The sequence below is a fragment of the Callorhinchus milii genome, unplaced genomic scaffold (genome assembly GCF_018977255.1).
Source record: "Callorhinchus milii isolate IMCB2004 unplaced genomic scaffold, IMCB_Cmil_1.0 Scaffold15, whole genome shotgun sequence".
In the NCBI taxonomy this organism is placed as follows: Eukaryota; Metazoa; Chordata; class Chondrichthyes; order Chimaeriformes; family Callorhinchidae; genus Callorhinchus; species Callorhinchus milii.
The window spans coordinates 10,425,874-10,438,223 of NW_024704756.1; the positions used below are offsets into that span (position 1 = coordinate 10,425,874).

Consider the following 12,350-nt stretch of genomic DNA (forward strand, 5'->3'; position numbering starts at 1 on the left):
AGGACGTCCCAAAGCGCTTCACAGAACACACTGTAAAGTGAATTGACTGTATATTTGTGGGCGAACGCGGCAGCCAATCTACAGTCGTAGATTGAAAATGACCAATTTATTATTCTTTTTGGTTTTGGAGGGATTATTATTAGGCTCTGTGTGGAGTAAGGAAACTTGCCCAAGGTTTCGCCCTGCCTGGAATTGAATTCAGGTCTCTCGCTTGCAAAGCGAGTGCTCTAACCACTGTTTAAAGACAGATAGAGAGGTAATAAGATAAAGAGATAGAGCGAGAGAGTTCCACAGGATAGGTGGATAGTTGCTGAAGGCTTGGCCACTGATGATGGCTTGGAGGGGGCATAAGGCGCTAATTTCTGAGAAGAGGCACACAGTAGCAATCACATTTTATAGAGAAAAGATTTCCGTAAAGTTGGTGCATGGGGTGAAAATCTCGGTATAAGTTTTCTGTGCTTTATGGAAGAATTGAGTGGAAGATTAATTGGATTTTTCTTACCCCTTGAGCAATAGGGGCCTGCCAGTAATCATCTTCAAACCCCAAACTATAATATGCAGAGGGCAAGGTTCAGGCTCTTTGAAAACCAAATTGCTACCTGTTGATCGAGAAGGACACAAGCCTCAGATGATCTAACAAGAATTGTGTAGCTTGACCATGTTTCCAAAAGCATTTGTTTCTTTAATGATCTTACCAATGCGGGCTTGACTGTGATTTATAGGTGGACTCGAGGGGCAGTCGAACTGAACAGAGGTCAAATCGCTCACCCCGAATAGCCATACAGTTATCACAGCAGGGTTGGAATGTTTCTTATAAAATGTAATTAATTATGAAATCACAAAACTGCCTCGCAGATAAAAAAAAACCTCACCCGTGTGACTTGAACGCATGGACTACTTTTGGTATTATCCAAACACTGTAGCTCTATTTACTGAAACATTTATACCTGACCTTCCATGGTATGCTCTACTATGGGAAAGAATAAGCAGGGTTTGTTACACAAGGGAATACATTATAGTGAGGCCTCGTACATACTTTCTATCTAGTTTAGCCCTAATTTTATTCTCTTCAAAGAAATTGGAGTGCCAATGCATCTCAATTAACTCCAGTAATAACTCCAGGAGAAACTTTTAAGATCAAAATTCACAGTAATGACCCTGAATCCCTAAACCTTGATCATTGAATAAGAGACATTCATTTGTGTCAGTTTAGCTCAGTTGGTAGCATCCTTGCCTTGGGTCAGAATGTGGAAGGTTTGAATCTCTTCCCCACCACCAACCGTCCACCCCAATCAGAACTTGAAGTCATTATCTAGGCTGACACAATCATATGTGCTTCCTTCCAGGAGAAAGCTCATCAGTGATGGCCGATAATGTCTTTCAGTGCTACACAAATCTCCTGCCTTTCATATTTTTTGAGTCCCTTCTTCACTTTGTTCAATTTGACCATATAAATTTAATCTCCAGTTTGTTCTACTGAAAGTAATGTGCTGAATGGCAAAAGAATATTAAAATTTCATGAATGGGACACTGATGATTGCTCTAGCCCTGAAAACAAGGAATAAAATTAAAGAAAGCATAATTGTGGCTCCAAAGGGAAATTGTTTTTAAAAAAAACTTTCAGCACTGATTAAACACATTCTGAAGGGGATTCGCCAAATGATAAAGCAATAAGATTCATGAAAACTTTATACAAATTGAGTGATGAATTCTCCTTAGGAAATCTGCAGGCAAAACACTTGATAACAAACAATGCAAATTGTATTGCAGTAGCCAAGACCTAGGAGGATAAATAGGGCCCATTTGATAAATAACTGTTCTGCAACATTATTAATCTAGAAAAAAAATTATTCATAGAAGTGGGTGAGGATTATGGGGATCCTAAAGATATTCAGGGCAACTAGCCTATTAATTTATTTTTTACTTGGATTCCCACAACGTGCTTCATGTACAGAACACAGCCAAGCCCCAAAAATGTTTCAGTCACCGAGAAGATAAATCCTGACAAACTCTATGCAGGATTTACTCACCAAATGGTGCAAACCGCTGACTGGATTATGAGATGAGTCTGGAACTGATACCCCACTTATTTCTCCGTCTAGATAGTAACTGCCCAATTTTGAAGGAGAAAGACATATAGGAAAAAGAAATAATCAGACTTGTGCTATTTTTGTTCTTGCTCCCAGGATGATTCTTTTTACTTTCTGGAAGCAAGGGCCAGGAAATGATATGTAAGGAGGAGCATTTGTTTTCTTTCGAGCCCCAGAGGATAATTCAAAAGAGTTAGTCTACTTTTGGTAAGTAAAACAATTTATAAAGTGTTACATCCAAAATAAAAGGTACGAACGAGTTGGGCTTGATAGTTGACCAAAGCCAAGCTACTATGTGAAGAGGACAACATTTAATCGCTGTTTGGGCTCCTTGTTTATTTTTCAGTTCACTGTTCGTGAATGCATCTTAGATTTAATTGATGTACTGCTCAAACATTTTCCACTAACATTTCAAAATAAAAGGTGAAAAGAAAATTGTATTCCTTTCAACATTTTATGCACAAACCTTGAACCCTTCCAGTTAATTTACTTTTCTCTCTTTATATATACATTTGATCACACAATCCCAGATGAAGCAGCTCTATAAAATGAACATCTAAGTATATGCAAGTTATCAAATTACAGTTCCATAGACTCTGGATAGAAACCATCACTATCACAATTAACATTTAAAAATCAAAGCAAATATACAGCTTTGATAGAAAAAAATGTCCTAGTACTGAGCAGTTTTCATTTATTCTTCTGATCTCCTTTGCTTCTTCAATATGAATACCTTTAAGCAAGGCTAAAGTACAACAGAAACCCAAAGAACAAATGCTAATTAGCCTGACATTCACTGCTGAAGATTTTATTTTTATAGACCACTAACATCCCTAGATAATAAAATGCAAAGCAATGACTTCAGTGCTGAAATCAATACTGATGGTAATGCAGTGAAAGGGATAAAACAAATTTTAAAACATGAGTCAGAAGCATAGTTAGTCAATATCACCCTGAAGTATTGCATGGAATCTCTATAACAAAACCTTGACACATTTAATCATTAGTTGAATTAAAATTGACATTTCTTCAGGGTGTCCACCTACTGGTAATGATGAATGCCCATTGTCAACCGTAAGTTTTCCTGGACAAAAACTAAATACTCACAGGCTATATTTCTAGAAAATGTAAGAAGTTTAGAAACTTTTCTCTTTTTCATAATTTGTTCAATACATTAAGTGTGACATGGGAGTCAGATCTGTAGTTTTTTCTGCTTTACAATAAAAATACTTTTCCCAACAGTCTTGCTAACAATGTACAATAAAATTCGAATTGTACCTTGGGCCCTAGATATGACAACTCTTCCAGGGTACAGCAATTCTGAGCAACAAACCAGTTACTATCCCTCCAAGGCTGAACTCAAGAAAAACAGAGTATTGTGAATGTGCAACTACGTGCAGACATAGAGCTACAAGGTGACAAATGTGGACCATTTTTTAAAAAGAAATTACAGAGCTTTGATTGAGATTGGCTTTCTAAAAATAGTAGTACCCTTAACAGTGGTCCTTTCTCAAAAATAAATCATTCAAAAATTCCTTCTGCATTGGATGCAGGAGGAGCAGAGATATACTGCAGCCTTCTACGTCAAATTGATTCCTTCAGGACATGGTTTTGGGAACAGTCAAACACTGAAGCATTGCCACTTAAATGAGCGCTGTAAGACACTTTTAGATTTGTGATACAGAAACTGTGGAGCGTAACTCGGCAGTAATGTTAATGTCCTTACATTGTCTGAATGTTGATTCTCCTGTGTGTGGTGAAAAAAGCATTTAATAAACATTAGAATCTCAAGTTGCATGATATATTAATAGAGCAGAAGAAGGTGCTTATTTGACTATTAGCAACAAAGGAATGTGAATCCATTGTAATACTTTAAAGTTTCTTAAGCTATTTTCAAATTAAGTGCAACAATTGTGTTTTTGCTGCTGTGTGTGTGTGTGTGTGTAATCCTCAATTTAATCTACTACTTCAATTGTATGTTAATCTACATGGTTTGGACAATGCTCTTGTCTGCAGTACTCTCCTCACTGAGTTTCCAGCTGTCATTGTGGAGAACAAATGAGCACACATTTTTACACACAAAAAGAGGGAAAAGTAACTGGAGGGAGAGTCCTTAACAAGCCATTTTTATTCAGCAGAAACCCAATACGAGGTCATCTGTCCACTCAACTACAGTTCATGTATGTCCTAGGGGAGAGGGTATAAATTATTACAAAATGAGAGGGTTATATCCTCCCAACAAAAGGCTCAATCGTTTTATTTGAAACCGATAAATTCAGGTACACATTTGCGCCACGTTCAAAATTCAAGAACAAAGGATGACATTCTTTAAAATAGGGTAACAAAAGAGAATAGGAAATGCAGGAGTTTGGGGGATATTTTAGCAAGTGAGGAATATTACCAGCTCATGAAGTGGAACAATAGGCTACAAGTTTTTGTGAACAAATAAAGATTCTGTGATCATAGATTTAAAATGGAACCATCTTATGGAAATGGAATGGGTTGAATAGATAGATCAATTATGTACTGCTGCCTGAATTAGTTACTTTATTAACATTTCACCTTCACAGTAGGTCAAAGAAGATGGGCAGAAATATACCATCGAGAGAGAGAGAGAGAGAGAGACTGGAACACAAACACAAAAAGAAGAGAAAAAAAAGATGGTAACGTCAAAATGGGAGGAGGAAGTTCAGAAGGAAAGAGAAGAAGGGGGAACGAGGTAAAATTGAACCATCATGTAAGAAAATTAAAGAGAAATCAATACGCAGGTTAAGTCACCAGGACAATCTCAATCCGACTCCATATTTGGATTTTAAACTTTTTTAAAAAAAAAACAAGATGTTTGTTATTGCTTTCAAAGACCTGGACTCACTCCCTTGTTCTTTAATAACTTTAAGAGCTAACAAACATCTTCTAAAATCAGCAGCAACAGCCATAAAGCAGAGGCACTGTGGAAAACTGCCCAATATCACGCATTTGGGATCATCGACCACAAGCAACACTGCACTGCACTGCACTGACTGACTGACTGGTTTGGGTTTAAATTGGTGAACTATTTTTGACGAATGTCAATCTTACGACGGCTCATTCCTCCACTTGAGAGGAGCTCACCATCGCATTAGTAAAAGAATGATTGACATTTTAACGCATTCCTAACGACTGACCCTTATCAGGTCTCCCCCCCCCCCCCCCCCCCTCCATCCCTGCTCCATCACATCTCTACCCCACCTGGAATGACCTCCCTCTGCCCTTTTCGGACACCCCTCTTGATACTAGATCCATCTGCCATGATCACAGACAGACAGACAGACAACCCGCCTTCACATAAATCCGCCCAACACACAACACAGGTATTGACTCTGTATCACCCCCTTTCACACACACACACACACACACACAGGTACTCTCTAACAGACAAATGCACACACACACACACTCGATATCAACCCCTCTTTCATATATATACACAGACACACACACGGGTATATGGACCCTATATCCCCTCTCTCTCTCACACACACACACACACAGGTGCTCCTCTGGCCATACTCTAACACACACACACACACACAGAGAGACGCACAGGGACTGACTGCCCATCTCATGTAACGCACCCGACACCGGCTCCTCTGGCGTCCACTTTGCGCTGGAGTGCAGTAACTGGAAAGCAGATCGCACTTTGTGACAACCGGGCACTTGGCAACTCCACTCGGCCGCCAGCAGCAGCGCCAGGAGCACACAGCAAACTCTGCCACCTGCCCTGGTCAAGGCCATGACTGGTACCTGTCGACTGGACTGTCTTCTCCACTCTCTGCTGATTTTCCCCTCAACGCCCCCCCCCCCCCCCCAACCCAACCCCCCGCCCACCACCACCACCACCCCCTCACCCCCACCAACCCTTGTTATTGCTGCTGCTGCTGTTGTTGCCGGAGACTGCGCGCAGTTACCCCGAACTGTCCTTCAGTGACAGTGGGAAGCGATGTGCATCTTCTCTCTCTCTCTCTCTGATTCGACGCTACGTGTAATTGGGGAGGGGAGGGGGGGGGGGACTTTGTGTTCAGTGTGATCGCTCTCGTCTCCGCGGATGGGGGGGGGGGAGAGGGGGGGAGAGAGGGGGCGGTGGGGGAGACTGGGGGTGAATCCACTGCTTTCTCTCCCCTCTGCGAACCTTTGCAATGTTAAGCGCTGGAGTTAAGATTGGAGATTAAGCGCTGCTGTCACTCTCGTGTCACTCTGTGTGTTTGCAGGGCTGTGCCTGGGAGATTGTCTTAGCCCCACTTTTGGGGGGCGATTAACATTCCTTACGACCCCCGACCGCGGGTAATCCAATTCGCTCTGCATATATATACATATATACCCACGAGGGGATTCATTCATTCATTCATTCATTCCAGCAATCTGTGGACAACACTTTAAATTAATGTCTTCCGCACTGCACTCTTTCAAAAAGAATACATCTGTTTCTCGAGTTTAAGACAGAACGTTAACTTCTTAACAGCTTTTTTTTTTCTTGTGTGTTTTTTTCTGGCTGGCTATCCCCCAAAAAGTCATTTGCTCTGATTTGCAGGTCATGCGTGGGAAGGGGAAAAAAAAGGTTATTGTGATTGTTTGTACATTTTAAGATTTTTTTTTTGGGGGGTAATTGCACCCACGAAGGGTTTGGGGAGAAAAAACGCGCGATCTGTCATCTGCTTATCTGTCACTCTGTCTCTGCAATCCGCAATACCTGTAACCTGACCTATTTCCCAAAGTGAGAGTTCAGTTCACTGTATTGCTGTTTCTTGCCCAGAAACAGGGGTTCAGTTGATGATGCTTCTAAGCTTTTGTATGGTTGCAATTTTTTTTGGGGGGAGGGGGGAAACGGGGTTTGGGAAAGAATCATATTTATCGTGAAAAGCAACCTCTTCCAGTGTAAACATTGCAAATTGAGTGCAAAACTTCATGCGGCCAATAAATTAAACGCACGTGAGTGAGTGAGTGAGTGAGTGAGTGGTGAGTTTCATACCAGTTAGTGACAATTCTAACAGAATAAACTGAGGTTTTTTTTCTAAATGTAAAAAGGAAAATCGCAAATGGAAAAGAAACAGAAAACGCTGGGAATGCGCATCGACCCCACCAGCATCTGAAGAAAACAAAGTAGGTTAATACTGCCTCTCAGATGTGGCTCTTGTGAAACATTGCTTTGTCTGTTAGATGTTCTGTCCCGCTGTGAAGTGCCATCATTTTCTGGGGTGTCTGAGTACAGAATAAACTGGTAGTGGGGCTTTGATCTGAACCAAGCTCCCCCTCCCAGTTTGGTTAATATATTCCCCTGCAGTTAAACCCACCCGGTTGGGGGATAATACACTGTGAAAATAATGTTAAGTTGCACAACTACGCACAGATTGTTTAATGTGTACACTCCGAGCAACAACACATTTGTCGTTTTGCCTCGAATGAGAGTATTCATTGGGGGGGGGGGGGGGGAAGGCACGTCCAGTCATCCATCTGTCTCTGATCCATGGCTATGCTAAGTCTATTGAGCCTCTACCTGTGCCTGACAAAAGCAGTGCTCGTATGATTACATTTGAGAACAGTAAATACCTGGGAATGCTCACAGGGTTCAGATGATTTCTTAAAGAAGACTGGCGATGCTCCGGAGACTTCTCCACGATATCTGAACCGTGAGATGAGATTACAACATTGAAATCCCATAGGACTGGTTTCATTGAGGTTCTGTGCTGATAGCAGCTCTCAGCTTGGATGGCAGATGTCAGTGCATTCCTTATTAATACCACATCACGTTCAAACCCAGCGGTAAATTGTCACCGAGTGTGGCACTCACTACCCAAGCCATGATTTTACAAATCATTTCAGGAATATCATGCCATCAGGTGCACACCACAACTTGTATGTTCCTCGGGAGATGGCAGGAGTCATTTGTATTTAGCATTTTTCTTTTTTTTGTGTGTGTGTGTTAAATGGCCAACATTGTCAGGGTTAGATTTTTTTTAAAAAGAAGTTTTATAGAAACACTGTATGTCCCTTGATAACTACTTCCCTTGTGTTTCCAATAGTGAAATAATTTAATATTGTCACCACCAGTGACTGCTGAACACTTGGCACCTGAAGCGAAATTACTCCCCTTCGTGAATATTTAAAGTCACTCTTTGAGCACTAGACTCCAACTAAGCAGCAAAGCTATTTACCCGCAGTAAATAGTCACCTTGTTACATTCGAAATACTTCTCAAAGTAATGACAATAAACTTTATTCCAGAAAAGCAATTTTATGGAAATTATGGCATTGTTCGGTCTAATGTATTGTAAATTGTGTTAAAATATATATATATAGAGAGAGAGAGAGATTGGATTTTTGTTTAACTAAATAAATAATATCCCAAAACTTAGGAAACCCTGAACAAAATTAAAACAGGTCAAGTGCTTCAAATGCAATGAACAACGTTTGACGACCTGCATTGTGAACGTAAAATGTCAGGATTTGCTATAATTTAGGGCAATTGGAAGCATGTCAAGGTAATAAATTCAGGCTGTGGGTGCAAGGGACAGATCTCTGCTGCTAAGAGGGAGGAGGTTGCGCCATCTTGTGTAAAGGAGAATGTGGGTTAATACACTGATGCGAAACATTTCAAAGGCGAAGCAGTTTTTACTGCAACTTCGTGCATCTCGAACTCGTACGCAACAGATTCCAGATCACATGCACAAATTTACCACACCTCCGAACAGCAACACAGCGCTCTCTGTGGGTTTCTTTTCGACTTGGGTTAAGTTTCTTTTGAGTTTGTCCTGATAGCTGCAGGCGACTTGATTTTTTTTTAAAAATCCGATTGTGCAGCAGTAAACCCACCCTTTCCCCAGTCAAACACATAACGCTCAAACGAACCTCGTATCACCTCATTTGTTTATAGGAAGCGACACCTCTATGCAAAACATTATTACTGATCCAAGTTTCATCTTTCAGGTGCAAGGACTGACTACTCTCTTCCTATTCCACAAGCTGATAGGGACTATCCAGACCCCACATAGAGGAAACAGGAGTATTAATTGAGACCAGCCAAATACAGTGGGGAAAACATTCACCTCATTAGTCGAAGTTGGATTCGATTCAGGTCCAGGAGGTTAAAAAGGGCAATATACTGACCTTGTGGTACCTCCCCCCTCCCCACCTCCAATGGAGAATACTAATTTGTGCAGAAACATGATCAGTTTTGTACTGTTAACCCATGACCTGGGCCCTACCCTTAATGACGAAAATGCTTATTAGCCTATTATGAATGCAGTTTTGATTTCATGAATGTTTTAAAACATCCTTTCTATTATTGATCTACTGCCATCTGAAAATCTTATGAGCTGTTAAGTTGTTGTTTTCCAGATCTCAGTGTATAAATATTGGTCACTTGGTTTTCAGCGTGTTGTATGACTCACACCACCTTTACTTTATTTACTCTATTATGTCAAGGGCTTCGAGACGTCTTTAAGGCGCTATATCAAATGCAAGTATTATTATTATTTACTGTTTTTCAGTACACAATCTAGCAAAATCTAACATAAGCAAAGGGAAATTATGTGGAAACGGTATCTTTTAAATGTACATTTTATCCACCTCTCCCAATTTGAGATAATGGCAAAGAATAAATTGAACTTTTTTTTAAAGCGGTCTAAGGCTTCCTAATAGATGCCCCCTAAAGGATATTCTGTACAAATGTATATGGATTGCTGGTACTATGGCCCCTCACCTATGCTGAAGACTCACACCAATATCGTGTTCGAGTCTGTTTAGTAGCAGTCATGAGTCAGAATTGTATATTTATTGTTCTTTAAATTTAAATGCCAGTGAGAGGTAATTATAATATAAATATAGCACTCATTTTCTTCAGGTGATCATTTTTCCATGGGTAGGTGACATGTATTTACAGAGTATGATTTAAGCATCAGGCTTCCACGTACATCAATTAGCTAAGTGACGTTATGTTCGATTCCAACCTCTTCAGTCATCTTCATTGAGCCATCAAGTTTAGAAAAACAATTACTGTGATTATTCAGGACACCTCCAGCTCAGAACATCATGTGTCGCCTTACAGCTAGGAGTAAGAGTATAAATCGCGAGAACCACTCTGTCTATACCAAGTATATTAAGTTATCTTAAGTGAATATTTTATCAAAATCAAATACTTGGAACTTGATACTGCACTGAATATGGTAAAGAATGTCAAACCTGTTGTCAGTCTCTTAAAACATTTACCTACTTTTCAAAATTACTAGTTAATCCTAACCTGCTCATCAGAAGTTTTTAATTCTATATTCTCCACAGCTCCCTAAACCCATAATTTAATTAAAATGCACTTTACACATGCATTGCTGTTTAGATTGTAATGCACCCTACCAGCAAAGTGCATTTGGCATATTCACATGCTCTAAATCCTTGGAAAACGACAAGTTCACACTGCAACCCACATGCAGCGTTTCTTATCTCAGCTGGGCCATTAGAAAAGGGAAAAAACAGATGGAGTCAAGCTGAGCTTCTCTTGTGAACCTCCCAGTTGTCAGTTACACAGCAGGCAGAGGATCCTGGCAGCCAGTTACTTGCCTACCTCCTCAGCAAGGAAATGATGCATTAAAAAATATATACTTAGGAGAATAAGATGCAGAAAACAATTTAAGGATTTTTTTTTAGATAGAGAACAGGTAATGCGCCTTCAAGGCTGCTTTAATAAAGGTTACAGTATTAATTTATTGGGTGGAACGCCATAGCGATCCAGAATATCAACTGTATGTGATTCCTTTTTTAAAAATTCTGCCACTGGGAACAAGTCGACAATTTGATCTGGAGTGATAGGGACCCCTGCTGGTTGCTGATACTTTGCCTTCGCTGTAGGATTGCTGTGAAGGAATACGAATTGATGTGTGGAGATTAGTGTCTACATCAGGAGTAGCAGCAATAATGCCCAAAGTATCACTGGTCAGTGGATAAAATTACTCCATAGCCAATATTTCTGACATTAGACAAGTAAGGTCCTCTTGTACAGCCATTACTAGGCTGGGAAACATTCTAACAAAAATAGCAATTTACAACACCTTTTAAGATCCTTCCCAAATACCTAACTCCATAAATCCTATTTATTAAAACCTACTCCAAACCCACTTACTTTACTACTGAAATTGCCTGACCAGTTATTTGAAAGAGGTTGCATCGTAATCTACATAAATTGCTTTGACTGCAACACATTTCTCAGCTGCAAATGACTACAATGTGGTATGACATATCGTGGCAATTCAGCTTTACAAACCCTAACAATATAATAATAATCCTTGGATTTTATCAGATATATAACAAGGTTAATATTTGAATTAATTCTGCATTAAACACATGCGAAAACTTTTTTTAAAAATCAGTTTGTATTGCTTCAGTGGCAGCTTTTACGAGTGGCATTCTTTAGACAGCAAGAATGTGCCTGTTAAAAGGATCAATTCAACCACATCAAAAACTACCTCAGCAAATTTATATCAGGCGATAGGCTCGAGACTGACAGCTGCCACATTTAAATTGCCAAAAGGGGACCAAAGCAGACTTTCCCTTGCACAAGACTTGTAAAAATTCTAGGTGGCTTCTATATGGTCCTCTTAAAAGAGACAGTCACAACACGTTGTAAATTCAGCCCCTCTCTCGCTTATCATAACCAATCTCTGCCTCATGGGTGAATGAATTCATCTCCGGGACATGCTGGAGGTATGTCACCTTTGATCCTATACTGTGGATGGACAAAACCATAAGCAACCAAAGGTATTTGATGTTGGAATATTTGCCATGAACAGACCTAGGACCCAGAGCCCGAAACATAAAATCATACTGATGTATCCAATGGACACAATTTTGGAGAAGTCTTCACCCCATGAACTATCACATTTACGAAATTTCCATAATCTTAAAATAAGGGATCCTCTCAAGACTTGGAATCAATCAAGACTACTATGGGAATATTAAAAGCGTATTCCACTCAACCAGAGTTCCAGACAAACTTCAATACAAATTATAACTTCATATTCAGTCCCTCAATATTTTGCTTCTGGTTAATGCTGAGGTTTGAAGTAGATTCTTTTTGCTGCTGAGTATACTTTTAATTACTTTGCACTTTCCATTAGTTTCCAATACTATCCAGTAAAAAGCACTTACTGCTGCGAAATTAAAATAAATGAGTTTCAATATAATTAGGGTAATATTTCCAAATATTTAAACCACTTGCATCACAACAGAAAGATGCTAT

The 12,350-nt window shown here is 39.8% G+C and overlaps 1 protein-coding gene across 1 annotated transcript in view; it reads right to left on the minus strand.

The window, feature by feature from the left end:
- LOC103178026 (glypican-3) overlaps positions 1–5,928 on the minus strand; it is an 88,279-nt gene extending 82,351 nt beyond the window's left edge. Inside the window, exon 1 of the mRNA XM_007892506.2 lies at positions 5,705–5,928. Within this exon, the coding sequence (XP_007890697.1) occupies positions 5,705–5,864 (160 nt within the window). The 5' untranslated portion in view covers positions 5,865–5,928. The remainder of the gene's footprint in view (positions 1–5,704) is intronic.
- Positions 5,929–12,350: the final 6,422 nt, after the last annotated feature.